A 25,916-nucleotide genomic window follows, 5' to 3' on the forward strand; every position below is an offset into this window, starting at 1 on the left:
CTGGGAGGTATTTCTAACTGCGGGGGGAGTGGATGGATGGGGAAAAACAGACGATCACGATACATCTACGGCGATTCACGCAATCAAACCGACCTACCGTAGTATACCTGCGGCGGCTGGTTAGCAAGTGGTCAAATAAAGTGAGATATGCCTTGTTATACAATTATTTAAATTTAAAGTAGAACTAAACCCTAGAACACAAATGTAACATATAGAAGCTTACCATTCTTTACATGTGGTAGCTGATTCGTTTTTTATTTTTATTTTTGCCTGCCAGCAAAACACCCTCTGTCCTAGGGTAACTAGCTCTACTGTGTATGTATTAAGGAGCAGCATTGCAACTCTAGTACAGGAAATGTTTTAGGACTAGTAGAATGGGAAGGTATTCTGCAGTCCACGATTAGAACTGAGAACAATTACTATAAGATAACCGTGCAACACAGGCAGAGAGCACAGGAAGTTATCAGTTTGCTAGTTTTATGACCAAACCAATTAAAGTATAACTAAAGGCAAAACCTTTTTGGATAGAGTAGAAAGGGATTCGAATATCTGTCAGTTTTTCCTGCTGTCTGTGCCCCCGTTAAACAAAAATCACCCTCTCTATTTGTCCTGTTTTACGATTATCAGTGAAAGTAAAAGAAAATCCCAATTTTTGGAATGCCTCCAGAAAGATGATAGGGGGGGAATCTTCCAATGGGCACACTAGTTCTGGTTAGCTGTGGGACCCCAGGAAATTCCCTTAATTTTTAGGGATTTCCTCACTTCCTGTGTGCAGAGATTTCCCTTCAATTCCTGTCCCATAGCCAATTGGACACAGATGGTGGGGAAAAAAAATTGACAGGATAACCCTCTGTCCAAAATGAAAGAAAAAAAAGTTATGCCTATAGTTCTACTTTAATCCCACAGTACAAGTCACAGGCCGGATGTTTACCCTGGGTTATACTGCAGTCCCATGCCATGAGGCCTCAGATTTTTGCTTGTGTCCTGTAGGTGATTGACTTCTTCTCCTTTCTGGGGAGGTTTCTGTGCTTAACTAGTTCTTATTTATTCAAATTCTTCATTCAGTCTCTTCACTGCCTTCTTCCACAACAATGGAATCAGTGCATCAAGATCAGTATAAGCTCAGTAAAGCCTTTGGAACTGTATCCGGGCTCCACTGTGGGAACAGCCTGTAATGTTTTTTTAGGCACTGGACCCTGCTTGGGTGCTCCCTTTGCAACAAGTGTGATTAGCCGCAGTGTGCTATTCATGCAGACCCCTCTTGGAGGTATGCCCACCGTGATGGATTAAGCCTGGGACCAACGATGTGGAAAGGTAAGACAAGGTTCACCCTGTTATGGGACTATTGCTGTAGCTCTGTAGCAAGTAAGAGATGTAAAGTGTTACTAAACCCACAACAGTAAAATCAGTCTGTATATGCAGTAAAGCATGCTTGTTATACCCACTGTGGAACCTAAGAGGTTAATACTCTGCATTGTGTAAAAAGGCTGTTTGATCCTGTCTTTTCTGGTCCTCCCCTTATTCCACCATCCCCAAACCATCTCCTGATAAAACTGAGAATTGGGGGCAAGCTGCACATGCTCAGTTTAGGGAGTATTTCTAGAATTATTCTTTTCCTTGGGATCAGCACTGAGCCAATCAACACTGTCCAGACAGAGGCTCAGATGTGCTGCAGGCTCATAGGACACCCAGGGGAGAATGAAAACTCCTACAAGCTTTAACCAGTGCTCTGCTGGACACTGATAGAAGACTGCTATATAATGCTTATGAGAAAAGGTATTTGGCAGTTTATAGTTACTAAAATAATTGCATTTCCATGTTGTGTACTGTGTATAGTGAATGCAGGGTCCTGGGTTTAGTAACACTTTACTTTTAACACATTTTTCAGTACACTTATTAGTGTGTTCTAAATAGTATTCGTTTTTCTGACTAAAACTATGAGGAAATTGGGAATTGTTTGAATTTATTCACTTATTGAGTGTTTTAACTTGGTGGTAAAAATTCCACCACTCAGAGTGAAGTTTAAGGGGGGTGACTAGGTGTTACATCACACCCCAGGTTCACACTGTTACCAACTTCCTCCCAGAGCTACTGCAAGGTACTCGGGCACTTCCTCACACTTTGTACAAGCCCACAGTACCGGTCCGTGGCCAGGGGGTTGGGAACCTCTGCTGTACTCTATAATTGAGTTCAAAGGAATTTTGACTAATCCTGTAAATTCCAGTACAGTACACAGAACACCTTCCCCTCTGTTCCTGTGTTACTCTGCATTGCTTACTAAAAAACTGGGATCTCATGGGGTAGGATTATATTTGTACATTCTGGGGAAGAGGGGGATGCGCAAGTCTAACAAGCTTTGCCAGTGTCCTGTCTCCTGAACGTAGCAGCCTGTAACCCTGGTGTCCTGTACTGTGCTAAAAGATTCAGAATTTACGGGTGAGTCAAAATTCCTTTTATCTTAATCGTAGAGAACAGGAGCACAGGCAAAGTATTCATACACCATGGGTTATAGCCTCATATTTTCTGGTGATTGGACACTGGCAATCTTTTGAGGACATGCCCCCTGGGGCTTTTCCCCTATAAACCTACTCCACTTCGTGAGTCCTCAGTTTTTTGGTAGTGTCTGTAGGTATTGGATCTGGTCTTTATCTTGGCGATATCAACTTCACTACTTCAATTACTTTCCTAGATTTTTTTTTTTTTTTTTACTCAAACCTTGCTGTCTTCTCATGCCGACGGAAGTAGGATATCTGGATCAGTGCAACCTTGGTAGCCATACTCGGACCCCATGCTGTGCGAATGGTCTGTAATGTTGCCTTGGGCACTGTATTCTGTGTATGGCACTCAACTTGGCACTTCTTGCAACGCATTGAGTAACCTCCGGTTGCTATACAGGTCAAGGGCCATGGTCCATTACCATGGAACTCAGTCCCTGAAGATCCCTTTTGGGGTGTTCCCACCATGATGGGTGAAGCCTTTATATACCGTTCAATGTCGTAAAAAGGTTAAACAGGATCACCCTGTACATTTGAAATTTACTGTGTAAAACAGGGATATTTTGGGAACATATTCACTTCACAGTGTAAACTTTTACAACTTGGAGCTCATATTCAACCACTCAGAGCCGCGTCTCAGGTAGATGACCAGGTGTTGCATCACACCAATGGTCACATGCTTTAATGTTACTAGAGCCCTTATAAAGTACTCAGACGCTTCCTTCCACTCTTTTGCAAAGAGGATTCATCACAGGACGGTCTACATCTGGGTTATCGCATACTTCTACCAGACATGCTCACTCAGTCTACTTCATAAATACCCCAGAGGAAACACTCACTTTTAGCTCACTTTAGCTAAAAGGAGATGGCTCAAGGCAACGTCAAACACTCGCTCTGTGGAAGCCCAGGCCTCAGTCACTTTTTGTCCTTTGCACTGGCGCAGGAACCGGCCTTAACACCAGCTTCAGCATCTGATTCTAGTTCTATTTCTGGCATGCAACTAATGCGTTTTTGACAAAAGCAGAGTTTTCTGCATCTGTCACAGTTCCTCAGACAGATTGCGGCCTTAATTCAGCCAACTTTGTCCATAGCTCAAAAACGCCCCACCTCTTCTTCTCCTCCTCTGGTTTCTCCACAGGAGTCGTACCCCGATATGCTGGTTTAGAGAACACGGAATCAGAGGGGAATGTAGAACAGCCTTGACAGAAGCTGAAGAAGATTTCTGTCCCCCACACTGGCATTTGTATTAGACCCCTTTCACACGGGGCAGATGACAGGTCCGCGTTTGCTTACTGTGCAGGGATGCACCTGCCAGAGCTCAGCTGTCCTTTATGGTGAGATTGGATGAAAACTGACAGCCTATCCATTTTCATCCGATCCACTGAACGGATGGCAAACGTATCGCCAGCCGTCTGTTTTGATCAGATATGTCAAATTGGAGAGCAGGCCGGTGTCAGCGGACACATCTCCGCTGACATCCGCTTGCCCATACAAGTCAATGGGTGGCCAGCTCAGATCCGCCTGTAAAACGGACGGGCGGATCTTTACGGGCCGGTTGTGTGAAAGGCGCCTTATAGAGGGAGCGCTTGATGTGTCTGTTGTACCATGTACCCTGTAATAAAAAGTATCCTGTTCTATTTGCATTGCTTTCTTTGTGTGAAACACCTGCTGATCCTGCCAGTCCCCTTGCTTTCCTGTTTCAAATTGGCCATGCCAGAACACGGAAGCACATCTATGCCAGTGTGCTTGGTTTGCTGCTTTGCAATATACCTAGGAGCACAGCCATACTACCGTTCAAATGTTTTAGAACCCCTCCATTTCTCCAGTTTTCAATTTAAACAGTTCTGCAGCAATGTAAATAAATTAAGACTCTCAAAAGAAAAAAGGAATTCAGAAAGGAAGACATAAAGACCATTATAACCCTTTAAAGTGTAGGTTTTTCCTATAGAGAGATAAGGAAAGCCAAGGTGTCAGTGAGTATGGTTTCCTACACCAGGCTATTGGAGAAAACTCTGACAGGATGAGGTTTGGCAGACCCAAAGCCACAATAGAATCATAAGACAAGTTTCTGAGAGTCAACAGCTTGCATGACTGCCGGCTTAACACTGATCAAAGTGATAGTGATCTATACAGTGATGTGGGAAATCATTATCTTCATGAAAGAACACACACACACCAACATGGGTAATCGAGTCCGTTTCAACTGAAGAAAAGATTTCGAGCTGCAGGTTTGACAGGTCGGGGGGCTATAAGAATCCATCGCTTATATGGCTGAATAAAAAAAGACTTGCCTGGGTAATGAAGCACCACCAGTGGATTACTGAAGACTAGAAGAAGGTCTAATGAATAAAAATTTGAGATCATTGCGCAGGGTTTTTGAACACTGGAGAAGGTGAAAGGATTATTCTTCCGTGTGACTCAGTCCAGGCTGTGTCAGAACTACCTTAGCCCTTGTACACAGGGTCGGAGATTCCGACAACCAAATCCGTCGCATATTGTCTGTCGGATTTTGTCCGAAACTGTTGCATACACACGGTCAGACAAAGTTGTCGGAAAATCCGACGTGATGACGTTATTTCGTTACGACAGGACTATATTCACGCTAGTAGCCAATGGCTTTGGTGTAGGAATTTGATCTGAGCATGCGTTGCACTTTGTCTGATCGGAATTCTCTACACATGATCGGAATATGTCAAGTTGGAAAACTTGGTCCGTCGGAGTAATCGATGTAGACCACACACAGTCGGAATGGATTCCGTTGGAATCTCCGACCATGTGTACAAGGGCTTAGAAGAAAATGAGAAAACCATACTCTTCAAATCATGGAATGGTCAACACAGTCTCCAAACTTAAACCCATTGAGCTGGCTTGTGATGAACTAGACATAAGGTTGAAAGAAAAGTAACCTACAAGTACAAAATATTTGTAGGAAATCCAGTAACAAGAACAACTGTCTGAACGATAGTTGATTTCCGGTGTATAAAGAATGCCACGAGTGTGTTTGGATGTTATATCTGCAAAATGTGGCTTCTTTTGAGTCAAACGTGTAGATTGCATTACAAGAAAATAATTCTGTGAGGGATTTTTTTATGTGCATTTGTTTAATTGTTCTATGCTTTATTTTCAGAGTACATGGAGACATTAAACTACATTACATTCAATAAATATTGGAAAAATGGGGGTGTTCTAAAATCTTTGACCAGTGTAAAATATATATATATTATTGTAGCAGTGAGAGCATCTCGCGCTGAGCTGTCAGCCATGGCTTTGCTGTGTGGGCAGGTGAAGAGGACATGTCCGACAACGGAAGCCCCATTGTAAGTCTATGGGTGACTTCACTTCCCATTCATTTCACAGCCGTTGTTGGGCGTGTACTCAACAGAGCTTCCACCACTGGAGATCCGGTCGGATCGCGTGCAGCAAAAGGTATGTATACTGATTTTTATTTTTATTTTTCTTTAACCGGCTAGATAGGTTAGTGTCAGAATGTTGGTGGCTGTAGATGCAGGGATTTTAGTTTTAGCATGGCCTTCCAGTTTAAAAACATTACATTCTGTCATCGTGGCAAAGGTTTACCTACAGATTCTCCTCTGTTTATACACACTTGGCACCACTCTATAGAAATCTAAACCTAGTCGCTTTTCTACCTGGGCGTTTTTTTTTTTCTTTTTTCCAAACATAAATTAAAATCAACATTTTTAGTTAGATATTACTTTACAATGCCAAACAATTCCATATTTTCTGAAAGGCCCTGTAGAATAAAATGGTGGTGTGGCAATTTTTTTTTTTATTATGTTCTATATTTAACTGTTTTTTTACAGGTGTTTCCATGAAAAAGTACATTAAAATGTATTTAATGAAAAAAAATCCCAATTTTTTTGGATAAGTAAAAAAAATGCCAAACATGTCTAGGCTTAAAATGGTGTGCCCATGAAATTGTGAGGGACAAATATGGTATTCAAAATGTTCCATAGGCAACATTTTACATTTGATAAACTGTAAAAAAAAGAGCTCCTCTTTTAAGTACTATGACAAGGCTATAATAAGTCTCCAATGTGGTAGCAAGGACCAGGGACAGGTCCTCTTTATGGAGACATCAATTGTCCATTAGACCCTCAATGTCTCCCTTCCCTCCATTGCATCTAATCAAGTACAGATCATGCTTGATTATTAGCTGCTTACCTGGCTACAACAAATAGGGAATAGCTGCTCTGAATCAGGAAATGGGGTAATTTATGTCACTACCATATTTGCAGGGTAAAATCCCACTGCTCCAAATGTTACTGCAGTTTTCTGTGGTTCTGGCCTGTCCGGAGGAGTGGGAGAGCCCAAAAACTATAAACAAGAACTGGGGAAGCCCTGTAATAGTGATCAGGTGGCTATAGAGCTGTCCAGATCTTTTACCTGGAAGCCAAGAGACGGTAGGCAAGGGGTTAAACAATGGCGTCAGTATATCCTTTTTTTTTTTTTTTTAATGATTCAGTGGTAAAACCTACAAAGTATTCATAATTTAGATTCAGCTTTAGTTTCTTTCCACAGATAGAAATGTTATTGTGTTCACATTTTTTTTATCTATACACAAGCTCTACTATTTATTCAGCAAAAAAATAGAAACTAGAAAAGGCATATTTTAGTAATATGAACTATGAATATCTCCACTCGAAAATTGCCATACACATGATACAATTGAGGTTTTACACTATGGAGACTGCTTTTCTTTTTCTTCGGCTACTAAAACTGGAACATTGGGAATAATTGCATTTAGGAGGAAACAGGAGTGGAGGAACAGTGATCATTTGTGCTAAACCATCCCAACAGTTGAGCAAAGCGGTGACTTGACCTTTTTGTTAATAACGTAAAGGTCAATCCTATCCGGTGAGTTCACCCATTTAAGATGGCTGCTTATAAAGATGTTGTAGCACGTAGAGGAGGTAAGCACCAGTATATTATTGTCAATTTGTTTCTGTTGGCGATCACAGAAAGACCCATTTTGATGAACTGCACATTTGAACTTTACTTTGGATGTTATATTTTTAACCACTTGCCGCCCGCCCTATAACAAATAGACGGTGGCAAAGTGGTTGCATAATCCTGACCGGACGTCATATGACGTGATCAGGATTATGAGCCGCTGCGCGCCCCCGGGGGCGCGCATCGCGGCAATCGTTGTTGCGGGGTGTCAGTCTGACACCCGGCAACTACGATCTCGGTAAAGAGTCTCCAATGGAGACTCTTTACCACGTGATCAGCCGTGTCCAATCACCGCTGATCACAGTGTAAATAGGAAAAGCCGGTGATCGGCTTTTCCTCACTCGCGTCTGTCAGACGCGAGTAGAGGAGAGCCGATCGGCTGCTCCTCTGACAGGGGGGTCTGTGCTGATCGATTATCAGCACAGCCCCCCTGAGGATGCCCACACTGGACCACCAGGGACGCCACCAGACCACCAGGGATGCCCAGGACAAGGTATGCCACCCTAGACCACCAGGGATTCCAGTCAGTGCCACAATGGATGCCAATCAGTGCCCACAATGGGCATCACTGATTGGCATGCATTATTGATTGGCACTGATTGGCATCCATTAGTACAATATATTAGAATACAATGCCGCCTATCAGTGCCCATCCATGCCACCTATCAGTGCCCATCCATGCCCACCTGTGCTGCCTACCCATGCCCACCTGTGCCGCCTACCCATGCCCACCTGTGCCGCCTACCCATGCCCACCTGTGCCGCCTACCCATGCCCACCTGTGCCGACTAACCCATGCCCACCTGTGCCGACTAACCCATGCCCACCTGTGCCAGCTATCCATGCCAATCCGTGCCAGCTATCAGTGCCCATCCGTGTCGCCCATCAGTGCCGCCTATCAATGCCACATATCGGTGTCCATCAATGCCACCTCATCAGTGCCACTTCATTGGTGCCACCTCATCGGTGCCCATCAGTGCCGCCTTATCATTGCCCATCAGTGCCCATCAGTGAAGGAGAAAACTTACTTATTTGCAAAGTTTTGAAACCGAAACAAAAAAAAACTTTTTTTTTCAAAATTTTCAGTATTTTTTTATTTGTTTAGCAAAAAATAAAAACCGTAGAGGTGATCAAATACCACCAAAAGAAAGCTCTATTTGTGGTAAAAAAATGATAAAAATTTCATTTGGGTACAGTGTAGCATGACCGCGCAATTGTCATTCAAAGTGCGACAGCGCTGAAAGCTCAAAATTGGTCTGGGCAGGGAGGTGTTTAAGTGCCTGGTATTGAAGTGGTTAATTTATAAATCACTGACTGTATGTGGGCGGAGAGTACTATATATTTCTACCAACAGTAAACACTAATTTGGTTGCCACTGGTTACCATAGTAGGACATACATTGATATACTGCACATTTTTATTTTTTTCATTTTCATTTTTATACTTGATTCGATTATTTGTGATATTAAATGCTGTTTATGATTCTGGATGGATTATTTGTATTTTTGATTTTGTTCTTCGCACTGGTTTTGATCACGTTTCTTTTACGTGTGTGTGTGTGTGTTTTTTTTTTTTTTTTTTTAATAATCGTATTGGATGAGCGGTTTAATATTGGTTTATGTTAGATACTACAATATTAAGTGAGGCTAGTGCTGTGTTTATCAAAAAAATCATCTTCACAATATCATTTGCTATATATAACACAGCCAGATTAAGGGAAGCGTGTGGCATATTAGGCAGAGCGTATCTGGTAAATTTTGCAACTTTTCTGTCAAACTATGTCTAACTGGTTAATCCCCTAAACAGCATTCAACTACTGCTGCTGTTCCCAGCGCGTACGAACATGTGGACTGTAACGTTAAACTTTCACTGTGACAGTTTTACGCTTGTATGCTGTCAAATCCTCAGACAACCTGTCCTTAGCATGAAGGTGCACCCCCAGCTTCCAGAGTGAAGATGCATTTGTTAAATTTTGTAAATGCAGCTTGAATCTCGGATGGTTGGGTGCAGGAAGTGGCATCCCAAGGCTACAAAATGGAGTATCTCTTCATCATCTTGGCTGCTTACTCCCAACCTTCCTGTGTCACAGCACAGATTAGCAGAACTTTATCAAACCCTCTTAAATCTTCTGGGTCAGGGTGTCATTTGTCCCAATTCCTGTGGCAGGCGATGTCAGGATTTCTACTCTAACCTTGCTACTATTCCCAAACCCAAAAGGGTGGTCTCGGCATCTTGGATCTTGAAACGCTTACTGTTTTCATTTCAATCCAGAAATTGTGTGGGTTCCATCAAATGTATCAATGCCACCCTTCATTGGGGAGGCTTTTTTGGCTTCTGTAGACCTCACATATGCTTACCTTCGTGTCCCCATCTTTTGAGCACATCAGTGATTTTTATGCTTTGCTGTGGGGCCCCTTGTGCTACCAGTCAACTTTCTCATATTTACAAGGCAGCTAACTTGTGATGTGTACGCTTTCTAAGTTAAGCCACATCTGATGCCGGTCTTATGTCATAAGGTCATTCAGGTGGGTCTTTGAACTGCAGGCAGTCTTCAGTTCTGTTTCTATATATATATATATATATATATATATATATATATATATATATATATATATATATATAGCTATATCTTTAATTTTTTTATTTATTTCAGGACTTGTATAGCGCTGTCCATTTACGCAGCAATTTACATATACATTGTACATTCACATCAGTCCCTACCCTCAAGGAGCTTACAATCTAAGATATCTATCTCTATCTCGGGCTAGGTCACATTTGTTTTACCGTGTTGCCCACCCCTCAGTCAGACTGCTTTTGGAGGTCCCCAAAAATTTGACTTCTGTGTCTCTGGCCGAGAATTGGAATAGGATTTTTGTACTCACCAAAAAAATCCTTTCATGGTGTTTGAGGCACATCATCTCATGCTTTCATAATCGGGTTCTTGGTATTGCTTGCTACAACAGTGAGGCAGGCTGGTATTAGGAGGGGTTATTCTGGACTGGCCTGCAATTTTGCCAGTTTTTGTTTGCCAGTCCTGCAGGTAGCAGTATAATGCCTATGTCCCTCGATGGATGCCAACAGTAATAGTTTGTGATTATTTAACAAATCCTCCTATTTATTTAAGCTATTTTAATATGTATGCCACATCTGCTGTTGAAATTGTAAAATACCATATTATAGCCATTGTTTTACATGCAGCAGAGCAAGCCTTTGTCTGCAAATTCTAATACCTGTCCAGTAACTCATTTGCCAAGAAATCTGTTACAGAGAAGAACCACCAGCTAGCCACCTTCTAAGTTTTATATGTAACAGCCCGCAACCATGACAGACTGCAATAATGAGCTGACTTAGGTTCTAGCCTTCCACAATGCTATTGCCTTTTCCTTCATTTCATGTTCTTTTAACAGCGTTATCCCTGGGAGAGGTAATGAAGGGGAATCCCTAACAGAGCCTTTAACATCAATATAAATTATATAGATTTTATAGTAAAGTAAAAAAAAATATAACTCAACGCACAGCCAATTAATGTCTAAACCACTGGCAACAAAAAGTGAGTACACCCCTATGTAAAAATGTCCAAATTGGGCCCAAAGTGTTAATATTTTGTGTGACCACTACCTTAACCCTCTTGGGCATGGAGTTCACCAGAGCTTCACAGGTTTCCACTGGAGTCCTTTTCCACTCCTCCATGATGACATCACAGAGCTGGTTGATATTGGAGACCTCGTGCTCCTCCACCTTCCATTTGAGGATGCCCCAAAGATGCTCAATAGGGTTTAGGTCTGGAGACATGCTTGGCCAGTCCATCACCTTTACCCTCAGCTTCTTTAGCAGGGCAGTGGTCATCTTGGAGGCGTGTCCCTTCTGGGAGACAGTTATACAGACCAATTTGATGCAGTGTGCGGCGTATGGTCTGAGCACTGACAGGCTGACCCCCCTACCCCTTCAACCTCTGCAGAAATGCTGGCAGCTCTCATTTATCTATTTCCCAAAGACAACCTCTGGATATGACTCTGAGCACGTGCACTCAACTTCTTTGGTCGACCCTGGCGAGGCCTGTTGTGAGTAAAACCTGTCCTGGTAAACCTCTGTATGATCTTGGCCACTGTGCTGCAGCTCAGTTTCAGGATCTTGGCAATCTTCTTCTAGCCTAGGCAATCTTTATGTAGAGAAACAATTCTTTTTTTTTTTTTTTTTTTTTTTTCAATCCTCAGTTCTTTGCCATGAGGTTCCATGTTGAACTTCCAGTGACCAGTATGAGAGTTAGAATAACACCAAATTTAACACACCTGCTCCCCATTCACACCTGAGGCTTTGTAACACTAAGCCCTTGTACACACGGTCGGAGATTCCGACAACCAAATCCGTCGGATTTTGTCCGACGGATCTTGTCCGAAACTGTTGCATACACACGGTCGGACAAAGTTGTCGGAAAATCCAACCGTTCAGAACGTGATGACGTAATTTAGTTACGATGGGACTACGTTCAGGCTAGTAGCCAATAGCTTTGATGTAGGAATTTGATCTGAGCATGCGTGGCACTTTGTCCGATCGGAATTCTCTACACATTATCGGAGTGTGTCCGATCGGAGCATTTTGTCGGAAAATATTTCCGGCAAGTTGGAAATTTTGGTCCGACGGAAACAGTCCGATGCATACCACACACAGTCGGAATATCCGACAAAACGCTCCGATCGGACACATTCCGTCAGATTCTCCGATCGTGTGTACAAGGGCTAACAAGTCACATGACGCTGGGGAGGGAAAATGGCTAATTGGGCCCAATTTGTGGTTAAGACATCAATGGCCGTGTGTTGAGATATTTTGAGGGATCTGCAAATTTACTCTATTATACAAGCTGTACACTCACTACTTTACATTGTAGCAAAGTGAAATTTAGTCAGTGTTGTCACATGAAAAGATATATAATAAAATATTTCCAAAAAATGTGAATGGCGTTTTTTGAGGTACTGTGTGTGTGTGTGTGTGTGTGTGTGTGTGTGTCTGTTTTTATATATATATATATTTCAGCTAGGGGTACAATTTAGTGGCTGTACATATTTATTAAGGTAAGTACTTGTGTAGTATACTATTGGCTGATATTTTTGGCCTTGTTTACCCTAGGGGTTGGGGAGGGGGGGGCAGTAAAATACCCTCAGCCATGGGTATACACATGCCACAGCCATGATGCTTTGCTTTGCAGCCTTGTCTGCAATTATACCCCCTTTTGCTTTCATTGGGCATAGCGGGGTGGTGGCTAAGAGTGTAAAATGTACCTTTCAGTTGGTTAAATATCACATCAGTTCCAGGTTACTTGACCTAAAGTGACCTGCATTATGGGAAATTACTTCTGCTCTCGGTATACTGCTGCCATAACTTCAGAAAATGTGATGCAAATCCTGAACACTATGGAACCAGCTGTTTCTAACCAACAGGTGGGAATTTTCACCATTCATGATATACTATCTGTATATACCCACTGTACCATCTTAAGATGTTTCTAAACACAAAAATAAATGTATTATATCACAGCATTGCAGTCTTTTGAAAAAAATAGCTGCTGTTTCCTTTTTTTTTTTTTTTTTACCCTATATATATATATTTTTTTTCTAGGGTTAGTTAAATTTACTACTCTAGCATATCTGTGCAGGGACCCATGGTTGTCACCCAGGCTGCCCTTCAAACACATCTTCCTTTTTTATCGCCATTGTCTGGAGGCTGGGGGATTAGTAGTTTACAGATGGAATATAAGTGCTCTTTCACACGTGCGGACCGTTCAGATCCGCCTGTCAGTTTTTTCAGCAGATCTGAACAGTCGATCCATACGGTGATGGATGTCAGCGGTAACATGTCCGCTGACATCTGATCCACTGCGCAAAATCCAGATGGATGAAAACCTTTTTTCCCATCCGTCTGGCGGATTGGATGAATCCCCCCATAGAGGAGAGCGGAGATCTGACAGGTCCATCCCAGCACAGTGTGCAGAGACAGACTTGTCATCCGCCAGCTCAGCCAGGGTCAATGGAGCGATCCCTGCTGAGCAAGTGGATGGCTGAATACGGATCCGCATGTGTGAAAGAGCCCTAACGGTCTCCAAGAATCTCACAAGTGACAAGGATGCCACATTTCTGGTAAAATGAACAGGTATTTTCTCTACTGGTTGAAGTTATTAGCTGAAAACTAAATGCAGACAGCACATTTAAGGACTGCTAGCCTGAAAAATATTACATTTTTTTCCTTGTGTTATATAATCTCCTTTATCGGCTACATATTTTATAAAGAATACAAACTTTAAATTTAGGTTCACATAAAGAAAAAGGAAATGATTCACAGATTTTTTTTATCTGCAATGGCTTCACTTTACACGTGCACAAGGCCATAATGATGAATGTGCCGCTTTGCTGCAGTTTGATTCCCCTATTTATTCTGTCTACAATATGGAGGTTTCATTGAAACAGACTAATTTTATTTGATAATGGCTATACAAAAAAGAGTTGGACTTTTTGGGGACATAACGGCATTCAAATTCACTAGCGATGGGAACCCATTTCTACTTTTGGGTAGAACTGGTCTTTAATGTAGCATTTTTTTAAATGTTTTGTTTGGTTTTAACAATGTATGTGCATGGAAGCACTATATTTGATGATTGTATCGGTATGCTGTATTTCCTGCTTAGTAGTACAATCCATTATTTGCACTTACAGCTACTCTTATATCAGTGGATATTTATAGACACGTTTTGTCAGTAGACATCCAGAAAATAAAAAATATACTTTCTAGGTTGTTTTTTACTCTATTTTTTCACAGGAGGCCTTCAGCAAGGATGCTGATTGCACTCTATCCAGTAGATTGGAACTGTAGAATCTGCCTGAAATATGAGTATGAATATAAAGTCAAGAAATACATAAAGGGAAAAGTAAAAAATACACAATCTCTTTTGAAGTCATTCTTTTTATAAAGGGTTGTAGACTATTCAGGAAATGCCACACAATGATTGGGCACCAGTTGAAGATGATTTACTGGGAGGAAGTCTTGTGACAGCACTGCTGTTCCTAGCAGTTGGAGACCACTGGGGGTAGTGACTGTAAAAACCAACAACCAAATATCTCTGTATAGCGCTCGGAATAAGCCTGTGAGTGTCATGGGTATTTGTAACACCTCGGTTCAAATAACAGTCTTGAAAAGTCAGAATCCACCAGAGCCAATAAAGAGAAACCAGTTTATTGAACCTATAACTCATGTAGAAAAAACATAAAACAATAAGTGATTGAATAAAAGTAGTTGAGATTAAAGAACTGACTGGTACCAGGCAGTTCTCTTATCGCAACTACTTTTATTCAACCACTTGTTATTTTTATTGTTTTCACATGTAACTTATAGGTTCAGAAAACAGGTTTATCTTTATTGGCTCTGGTGGATTCTAACTTTTCACAACTGTTACTTGAACATGGGTTTTACAAATACCCATGACACCGACAGGCTTATTCCAAGCACTATATAGAGATATTTGGTGGTTGGTTATAGAATATTCAGACTTGTCTTTAAGGACTAAATATCTTGGACAGTAATTGATGCTCTGCAGAGCTCACAGTTCATACACTGAATTTATTTACCTCTCTCTTTTGAGGAACCCAAATGAACCAGAAGGGAAAGATCGAGTGGAGAGCACCAGGTGAGAGAGCCAACATCACTGCTTCAGTGTAAATGAACTCCCCTAGCTTTCTTCCACCTCATCTCTAGTGTCTTATACTGCTTCATGTTTTGTATCTCTTGAATCAGCGTTTTTATTTTTTTTTTAAATTTCTTTCACGTTTATTCTCCCTGTAATCTGTTTTCTCTTTTCACTTTCCCTCTGGGGTTTGGTTCTTCAGCTTCTTCAGCTTCTTCTGCTGATCAGATCAATGCTGCTTATTTTTATCCATAGCTTGTAAACCGTTACTTCTGTAGATCATCCGTCTACTGCTTCATTGTTTGTGTGTAAGACCGTTTTATATTAGAATACAGTTTGGTGTAATCCATGCAGAGCTTTCAGTGGTGATTATACACCGTTACACTTGCCTAGTGTTACAAGAAGATTAATGAATAGTAACTGGCTTTTCTGGTGCTACATCAGTTAAGACTTACACAAATTATTTTAAAATTGTTGACAATTTTATTTTGATATACATACGAAGTATCAAAGTTTAATTATATTTACATATGTACATATCTGACAGAATGCCGAGAGCCCGCCCTACATACCCTAGAGAGCCAGAAAGTATACCGCAAAGGGACACCTTTAGTTCTTACCAGGTATAAATCTAAAAAAAACTATTTTCTAGTAAGCATTGAGGACTCAGAAGAATATTAAATGGGTGCATTTAAGTACACCAATATAAGTATATCAATGGCCCACATATTGAATGACACTCGCTATTATCCTGGGTTAATAGCTGAATACCTTTATCTGTAGGTTGCAGTATGGGAGGATCAACCATCATCTCATCTTAGAGGTGATAGGGCAGTAGACAGATGTAAAGGAATGTGATTGATTGTTGAATATCGTGGCGAGCACAAAGTTCATGCTCACATTTTCAGGGATTTTAAAATGGTTTTTGAAAAACTTATTGGAGTAGCATCTGATAAGTGTCAATGCCTGTGTCCTTTCAATAGTGGATATAACAAACCTATGAAAATCTACTGGGAAATGGCTATGGAAACAGATGCTACCTTTTTTTTTTTTTTTTTTCTATTCTTTTAGCTCCCAGTGTAAAACAGACAAGTGATACCTAAGCACAACCAGTATTTTTGTATAGGAATGGTAACTAAACTATTTTATACACCTTGTAAAAACACAACAGTATTTTCAATAGTTCTGCAATTTGCAGTGACACATTTTACTTGCCCTGCCTCCCTTTCTCATGAAGAATCATAAACATATTGGATTGTTTTAAATTTTCCTCTATCCATCCTCAATCACGTTTTCATCCAGGGAAACTTTCATAACCCGGAATGCTCTTCTGGCCTGCAAGTATACAATTAAAGACTGAAAGGAAGAATTAATAGGAAAGACACCCGATTGGCAGACCTCTTTAGGTTTTTAAAGTGTATTACCACTTTTTCAGCCAAGCTACTTTATAATTGTTACATGTCCCTGTTCACATGGCATAACTTATAAACAAAAAAATTTATTTTTAAATTGCAGCTTACCTTTTTTTTTTTTTTTAGATGCTAGCTTCTGCACCATGCAGCAAGGAAAAATAATAGGTTGTTCTCTTTGATTATGAGCTCTGCAGGCAGATGTCGCCAGGTTACCAAGTAGGCAGAATAGGCACCAGTGTATTGGTCCCACACTGTTTAAGGGCTCTGCAACTTCAGATCAAAATAAAATTGATTTGATATTGAAAGAAAGATAAAATTAAGTTTTCTTAACGTTTACAAAAGATAGAAAAAAATAATCGACTCAAATGAAGAAAAACTTTACATTTAAATATTCTATAGAGTAATGTAAAGTACACAAACCATTGACCTTAGATTTACATTGCAGTTTGTCATTTAAAAGCTTTTTATTTATTTTTTTTTTTTTTGTAAACAATGTTTTGGTGCAACCTACGTATGTGTAAATGTGCACTAGTGATGGTAATCTCATATAGGTATAGACCACGCTATCCTAGTATTAGCAGCCGGCACAAAAGGTGTAGATAAATAAACGTGTATGTGAAAAAAAAGTGCAGCGCTGCACTTTTTTTTTTTTTTTCACATACACATGATGGTAATCTCATCTAGCAGCCGTCATGCAAACTTCTTAGTTCAGTGTTATCCTACTAGAGTGTGTGCTGGAGAAACCTACAAAAATCTGAGAAGGGGGGCACGGTTTCAGCTGCTTCAGGGCCTCCACAGAGTTTAAAGTGGAAGTAAACCCATAGAATTAAACAGTTAAAAAAAAAAAAAGCATGCCGGGAATGCTAACTGCACATTGGCTGTGCTCTCAGCCAAACTATCAAACCATCCAATGGCTGGTGTCATAACGAATCACATGTGCAGCACCATAGCAGTTGAAGATTAAACAGAGGCAACGATGGCAGCTTCCTTGGCTGAAAACGATAGGGGAGTTTACTTGCACTTTACTCCAGCAGTGCAAGCAGATCTTCATTATCAATCATAACTAGATTTGAACAGGTTAAAGGTTTGGAGGTTGGGCTTTCTACATTGTAAGTTAATGATGACAGACTTGGAGCAGGCTCATTCTAACATTGTCCAAAAAAAAAAAAATTAAAAAAAAACTTTTAGTCCGCTATGACACCACCTTTAAAAAAAAAAAAAAAAAAAAAGTAATACGTTTTAAAACCTTTTTTAGGCATGCTGTGGGAATGGTAACGCATAACATAGTAGGGTTTTCTTAACTTTGATAGCAAAACTGAAAGTATGCTTTTAAATCGGTCAAGGCCAGAGATTTTTATTCTTTCATGTTAAGTGCACACATTCTTTCTATTGCTTAAAGTATATCTAATATGTAATATATTGCAGTTTATCACTCCTTAGATGTAGCAGCTGCATTAGGTTTCTTTTTCAGGTTTTTTCCTCTATTTTTCAACTGGAAATCCTAGGAATAACACGCTTCACATTTGTTTCTCTACTGTATATATGGACAGAGTCACGATTGTCACAGTAGGCTGGGCTTTAAACATGTCAGAGGCGTAGCTAGGATTGTAAAATACCTGGGCCCCCTTAGGGAAGTAATGATGGAGTTTTCATAGCACGCTGAGGCAAATAGTTGGTGTGGCCATATTGCACTATAAAGTATGTGGTGGGGGGGAGGGGTTAAAGGGGTGTAGGTAAACCCTAAGCCTACTCTACTCTGGAGCAAGAGTAAATAATGCACACAGTGTAGAGGTCTGGAGAAAGTAGCATATGCACACACATGCCACAGTCTGAATACTCACAAAATACTCCTAATTGCTCTGTAATTGTGATAGTCTCACAGGCACACATAAACCTCAGTACAAAGGATCATTATTCATAAGTTGTTTCATTACATAGCCTTTTGCATGCAGAAAGAATTATCACTCCCACAATGGTATTGTATCCTGCTGCCAGGGAGCCTTCCCTGCTGGCAAATGTCAATAATTAGTGTTGCCAGCTATACCGGCGGCACTAATTGTTTGGGGAAAAAGCCTTCATGTTGGTTGTACACAAGTTGGTCAATCCGCTGAACCGACAAATTTCGATTCATGTATGGCCAGACTAAGCCTATCTTAGAGGAACAACTGGATGGGGGAGGGATAATATTATGCACAGTAATAAAATGATCATTCAATACCTAGTTTGGTTTGATAGGGGTAGGTCAGTAATGAAAAATACCACCCCAATTCCAAAAAGTTGCAGACACTGTGTAAAATCTAAACAGAATGCAATGATTTGCAAATCTTATAAGCCTATAGTTTGTTCACAACAGAAAACCTATCAAATGTTTAAACTGAGAAAATGTACTATTTTAAGAAACAAATTTGGTAACCTAAGGTTCACCTAAATAAATTCACTTGCTTATTTTGACAATTATGTTGTCTTGTCGCCCTTTCTGTTGCAACTCCTGTCTGCGCTGTAGGATTTAATTTGACCTTGCACTTACAAAAAATATTATGCTGTTATAGTATTTTTAAAACATTAATAAAAACATTTAAACAGAAAAGGTTGGGGCAGGGCCCTGTTTACCATGCTGTAGCATCCCCTCTTCTTTTAACAACACTCTGTAAACCTCTGGGAACTGAGGACACCTGTTGCTGGAGTTTTGGGGGAGAGTTATGTTGTCCTGTTCTTTCGTGATATTGGATTCAAACTGCTAAACAGTCCTGGGTCATCTGTTGTTTTTTTCATTTCAAGATGCAACAAATATTTTCAAGTGGTGAAAGGTCTGGACTGCAGGCAGGCCAGTTAAGCGTCCAGATTCTTCTACTACAAAGCCATGTTGTCCAGTATACCACATATTAGCAAGGATCTGCTGAAATTTGCAAACCTTCCATGAAAAAGATGTCTTTTTGGATATATCTTTCAGCATTGATTATGCCTTTCCCGATGTGCAAGCTGCTCATTTCATTCGCAAACCCATCAGAGATACTGGCTTTTAAACTAAGTTCTGATAACAAAGTGGCAGGTCCGTCTTCTGTTTTGTAAGGAGGACGTAGCGCCCATGGTTGCTAAAAATGTAAAATTTAGATTAGTCTAACCACAGACCAGTTTTCCACTTTCCAACAGACCATTTTAAATGAGCCTCTGTCCATCTTTACTTCAAAGATACTCTGGCTAAGACAGGGCTCAACAAAACCCGGGCGCCAGGTCGCATTTGCGACTAGAATTAGCGACCTGGCGCCTGGGGCAGCACAGCTGGGGGTATCCTTTCTCCGTGGACCACCCCTGGCGTGATCACGTCAGGCCGTTCCGCCGGCGGCCGGTAATTGAGGCCGCGGCTTTGAGGCCTTCTGCGGTCCTATGATTCCTTCTGGAGTCTGGCGCCCTCTTGTGGTGGCCGTTGATATGACAACCAGCAATGCTAATGGAGCTTCCTCTTCCTTTTTTTTATTGCCTGCCTATCTCCTTGCCTTTATTTAGAACCTCCTAAACATTATATATATTTTTTATTCTAACACCCTAGAGAATAAAATGGTGGTTGTTGCAATACTGTCTGTCACACCGTATTTGCGCAGCAGACTTACAAGCGCACTTTTTTGGGGAAAAATAATTTATTTAATAAAATAAGACAACAGTAAAGTTAGCCCAATTTTTTTTAGATTGTTAAAGATAATATTACACCGAGTAAATTGATACCCAACATGTCACGCTTCAAAATTGCACCCGCTCATGGAATGGTGACAAAATTTTACCCTTTAAAATCTCCACAGGTGACGTTTTAAAAAAATTCTACAGGTTGCATGTTTTGAGTTACAGAGGAGGTCTAGGGCTAGAATTATTGCTCTCGCTCTACCGATCACGGCAATACCTCCTTATGTGTGGTTTGAACACCACTTTCATATGCAGGCGGGACAGGGCGCATTTAAAAAAATATATATATTTTTCTTATTTTAACTTTATTTTTATTTTTTTCACTGTTCTTTTAAAAAAAAAAATTGTGTCACTTTTATTCTTATTACAAGGAATGTAAAAATCCCTTGTAATAGAAAAAGCATGACAGGTCCTCTTAAATATGAGATCTGCGGTCAGAGAGACCTCAGATCTCATATTTACACTAAAATGCAATAAAAAGTTGTCATTTGAAAAAAATAAATAAAATGTCCCTCTTAGAGCTATGGGCAATGACTTGGAGACTGGTGGGGGGGGGGGGGGGGGGCAGCTGCGCTATCTTCCCCTCACTCGTCTCCATGTCAGGCCAGGGACAGGTCCGGATCACCGTTACCAACCTGGCTCCTAACTTTTTAAGCTGGCTCCTAGATTCCAAGCAAATTTGTCAAGCCCTGGGCTAAGATCTTTTTATACCCAAGCATATTTCCTTCTTAGTACGACATACTTTGCCAGCTTTTTGTTTTTCTACTTTTAAATGTGTTGCTGCTATCAATTTCAAAAATACCTTTATTTTTATTCTTAAAATGGCACATTTTCTCAGTTTAAGCATTTGATATGTTTTGTATTTTTTATTGTGAATAAAATATGGATTTATGAGATTTTTCAAATAGTTGCATTCAGTTTTTATGTGGATTTTACACAGCGTCCCAACTTTTTTGGAATTGGGTTTCTAGTATATTGCATAAAATAAACAAAAGCTTAGCTGCTGACAAAGCAATAAAACCCCTATACCAGGGAAGATGTACCCAAGGAACAAAAGACCCTATTCAAGCAGTCATAAATTGGAAAACAAACTAGTCAAAAGTATATCAGAAATTACTGATCCGAGGAAGTTGAACAATAGCTGATTTCTCAGACCCACTCCGAGCCTGTCTCCCAAATGTGTATCTGTCAGGTCTATCCATCAGGTCTCTTTGTGCCATTTGTAAAGCGCAGCATAAATTGATGGCACTATACAAGTACCTGTAATAATAAATACATTGTTTTATCCTAGTTCCTTCCATTCACAATCATTGAGAATCTCTCCCTGGTATGTGGAGTCATGGCATCTTGCAAGTGTGTGTGTTAGGTTTAATTTCAGAGGATAACGCCTATTTAGATACTCCTATGATTTCAAACACTTGCCTGTCAGTTGGCCTCCTACCCCTAAAGACAAAGGAGCAATCTTAATGATATTGCACAATGTTTTGACTTTAGCATAAAAATAAAGGGAAGAACAAGAAAACCTTTCTTCTCTGGAGAGACATATATCGGTCTTATAAAGACCTACATCCAGACTTTTTGCCCATATCTCATATTAATCTTGTATAAATATGTAAATTGCATATTTTTGCTACCAATAATCATTTTATTTGCGTAATTTTTTACGTGCCATCTTTAACAGCAGCTCTTAAAGTGGAAGTAAACTCCCCTATCGTTTTCAGCCAAGGAAGCTGCCATCTTTGCCTCTGTTTAACCTTCAACTGCTATGGTGCTGCACATGTGATCAGTTATGACACCAGCCATTGGATGGTTTGATAGTTTGGCTGAGAGCACAGCCAATGTGCAGTTAGCATTCCCGGCATGCCTTTTTTTTTTAACTGTTTAAATCGATGGGTTTACTTCCACTTTAAGATGAACACTTTTTGTTCAGGACTAAAGGGGGGGGGGGGGTCAGAGAGAGAGAGAGAGGACTGGCACAGAGAATGGGAAAAGGCTTGGACACTAACCATAGCTATCCGCTCTGTGTATGGCTACATGCAAATAACAATAGCCACTGAGCCTGCCATTGGTTTAGGTGGGCTGAGCGGCCGCTGCTGATCACATGACCCGGTCGTTCCAGGACCATATATCTCTAGATTCTGGCCACAGGAATCCAGCGACTGTATGTAACTGACTGTGTGAAGGCCTTAGAATGTTATTGTCTACTTTGAGGTGAAGTAATTTCCTGCACGCTTTTAATTTCTCAGAATCTCTCATTACAGCGACACTAATCAGTCTTTTAATAGGTTCTTCCACTGACATATGAGCAAGCAACAGCTACGTAGTCTCACATCATGGGGTAACACAAAGCATAGGCTGTCTTAGAAGATTTTAGTTGACCTTGCCAATCACTGCTGTTTATAGAGTACAGAATTTATTTTTAGGGGAAAATATAATATTGCTTTTCTGGAAACTATAAACTAACAGTGACAGAAAACGAGAAATGATCAATCGGTCAATATTTCTCCCTCAGCACTCATAGAAAAATTGTTATTTAAAATAACATAAGCAGCTACTTTAATAAAAAAAAAAAAAACTACTAAACCAGAAATATGTCAAAGCCAAGAAATACCATAACATTAGTAGTGCTACACAATCCAAAAATGTTATGATTGCTAATAAGCCCACTTTAATAGTCTAGATGAGTAGAAAGTCCACTTTAAAGGTGAAAATAAGCAGATTATTACAGATCTTAATTCATGATGACTTCCTTCACCACACCGCGTGTATTGCAATCCCCCTAGGTAATCCACTTACCAGATAATACTGGGTTAAGCGTTTGTCTTTCAATAGATTTTGCCAGTACTCTGCATACACTCCATCTAAATTTTGTTTATCACAAGCAGAGGACAAAGATGCACATAGCGTAATCCAGTACTAAAAGTGTATTTATTTAAATGTTTCCTTAAGATTGCACACTTACAATATAATAAAAATAAAAAAGCATGTAATCTTTTGGGGACAGACTATCCTACACTTACATCTGCTTATTTTCACCTTTTAAAGTGGACTTTCTACTCATCTACACTATTAAAGTTGACTTTTGTAAAATATTTGGTTTGTGTAGCGCTACTAATGTTATGGAATTTCTTGGCTTTGACATATTTCTGGTATAAACTAACAGTGTTCTAGTGTTTCCCTGTATGATGGCTTTAATAGTATTGTTAGCATGGAAAGAGGAGCACATTGAAAGTGCAGCTTTTAATGCACAATTTATTGCTTTTTCTTGCTGCTATAGTAAGGCAAGTTACAATATAAAAAAAAGCATAGTATACTTTTCTAGATAAATTCCAGGTAAACGTGGAGTCTTCCTATTAAAGGCCGACCTCACTACTTCTTTTTGCAACTATACAGCTAAGCCTACTTGCATATTAGGTATTTACTAAGGGGGCTGCTTCCAACAGCATTTTGCCTTTCCTGTTTTAGTTTGTATCTTATGTTTGGAAGGATCACTTCCATGCCCAAGTATTTTGGCAATGCCATCAGTTGGTAATGCAAGCTTAAAGAACACTATCTCTGTACCGAAAGATAATTTTTGTTTGTGTTTTTGTATGTGATGGTAATAGTGATGTAAAAAACACCGTTATTTGATTTGCAGCACATACATCATTGTTATAACAAAACCATGTTGTCCATTTCCTCAGGCCTAACCTGACAGTGGCAGAAAAAGAGAGAGAAGACCTGAGGGACTCCAAGCCACGCTCATTACGCTTCACGTGGAGTATGAAAACCACCAGCTCAATGGAACCCAATGAGATGATGAGTGAAATACGCAAAGTGCTGGATGCCAACAGCTGCCAACATGAACTGCAAGAGAAGTACATGCTGCTTTGTATCCATGGTTCACCTGGGCATGACAACTATGTACAGTGGGAAATGGAGGTGTGCAAGCTTCCACGCCTCTCTCTAAATGGTGTACGCTTCAAAAGAATCTCTGGCACCTCTATGGCATTTAAGAACATTGCCTCCAAAATTGCCAATGAACTCAAACTTTAACCAGGCTCCAGCTCTCAGACTGAAACTGCAAAATTAGACACCTACAGCCCCCTGCCATAGCTGGTCAGCACTCTTAGCCAAGTGGATGCAGGAAGTTCCATTTGTTTCTCCTTGCTGGCCTGTGCTGGAAGGACAAACCAGGCTTTGTGGCTGGGGGTTGGCAGGGTGCCCTGGGAATGACTACTGCTCCTTTCATTGTAGGTTTTGAGGGTATTTTATTTGAAATAGGTTTATAATTTTTTTTTTTTTTTTTTTTTTTTAAAGATTGGGGATTGGGCTCAGATTATCTAATAGACTGATAAGAGGAAGGGTTGTAGAATGAGATTGTAGAGTGGTTTCCCTTCCTATTAATGTGTTTCAGCTCTATGATGCAGTTTTTCTGGTACAGTTTATAAAGCAGAAAAAGAGCTTGGAAGAGGTATCCCCCTTTTTGTCTACAGATGAGTTCACATTGTACAGAAGGATTATAAAAATGTACAATGTCTTTGTACAGAAGAGATTTAAAAATCGTCATGACACTGAACTAATAGCTCAGGGTGCCCTTAATACACAGGTACAGGTAAAGACATGCCCAGCATGGAGAATTATTGTGCCAGTAACTAGATTTGTATGGTGGAAACCTGGTGGGCTGCCAGTGCTTTTATTAATATACATGCTGTTTTTTTTCCATTATTTATTTTCCTTGAAAGTTGGCAATCAGTTGCAACAATCAATTTGGTGACAGTTACACCATCAATGGTACAAACAACTGTTTAATTCTCCAAGCACACCTTTATTCCCTTTATGTTCATTGGACTAGTCCAGAACCGCTTCCATGTTTTCCCATACATATAGTAAACTGTTGATGTAGTTTTCACACATTCCTCATAAAGGAGGAGCATCCAGGAGCCCGCTATGATTTCCATCTACAATTTCTTTCTTCACACTTTTTCTCCTTTAAAAAGCATGAATGCACACCACCATGACTATGTCACTGTATACAGAATGCACCCCTTTATTCTAGACACTTCTATGAAGATCAGAAATACTAGACATTGTTTGCCACACTCTCCATGTATATATCTACATGTTTTGCAGGTTTAAATCCGGGAAATTATCAATTAAATTATAGGACTATTGGAAGTGAAAGAGTGGAGGCAACTTTGTTGAGGAAATGTTTGTGGAATGTACAGTGAATACAGCATATCAGACTTTATCTACCCCTCAGTTGCGGTTGTGGGCTGTATCTGCTGTAAATATTAATCAAAAAAATGTGTATGACTCCCACTTGCAGTTGAGGGGTGAAGCAAGTTTCCATGGCCCGACAGATGATCGCTTGCAAGCGTTATTGTTTATTTGATTTTATTATTTTCCTTTTGTGTGAATGATTTCATTGCTGTTTGGAAAAAAAAAGAAACTAATTGCGGTTGACACTGACTGTTTTATTTTTCTAAAGAAAAGTTTGTCCTGCATGTCATGGGTACATTCAATATATCCTAGAATACTCAGGAACAATAATTACAAAAAAAAAAATATTTATACATAATTAACTATAGATTCATTTAAGCTAACCAACATCTTACTAAGATCATGACAATCTTCAGAATTTAGATATATGCACATTTTGGAAGTTCATGCCAACTGACGCAAACCTTCTCATGTTCTTAAATGCTGCATGAGC

The 25,916-nt window shown here is 40.1% G+C and overlaps 1 protein-coding gene across 9 annotated transcripts in view; it reads left to right on the top strand.

Annotated features, from left to right (window-relative positions):
* The window catches only part of LOC143959439 (serine/threonine-protein kinase MARK2-like), a 219,411-nt gene extending 193,745 nt beyond the window's left edge, over nucleotides 1-25,666 (top strand). For 5 of the 9 annotated variants that reach the window (XM_077468087.1, XM_077468091.1, XM_077468092.1 and 2 more), the window contains 2 exons: nucleotides 15,093-15,137; nucleotides 23,905-25,666. In XM_077468087.1, coding sequence (XP_077324213.1) covers nucleotides 15,093-15,137; nucleotides 23,905-24,256 — 397 coding nt within the window. In that variant the 3' untranslated portion in view covers nucleotides 24,257-25,666. Of the gene's footprint in view, nucleotides 1-15,092; nucleotides 15,138-15,681; nucleotides 15,758-23,904 lie in introns of all 9 variants that reach the window. The other 4 variants (XM_077468094.1, XM_077468095.1, XM_077468089.1 and 1 more) reach the window with 2 other exon arrangements.
* The last annotated feature ends 250 nt before the right edge of the window (nucleotides 25,667-25,916 follow it).

This window comes from Lithobates pipiens, unplaced genomic scaffold, assembly GCF_037356315.1.
Source record: "Lithobates pipiens isolate NorthernLeopardFrog02 unplaced genomic scaffold, aLitPip1_a1.2 Scaffold_75, whole genome shotgun sequence".
Classification (NCBI taxonomy): domain Eukaryota; kingdom Metazoa; phylum Chordata; class Amphibia; order Anura; family Ranidae; genus Lithobates; species Lithobates pipiens.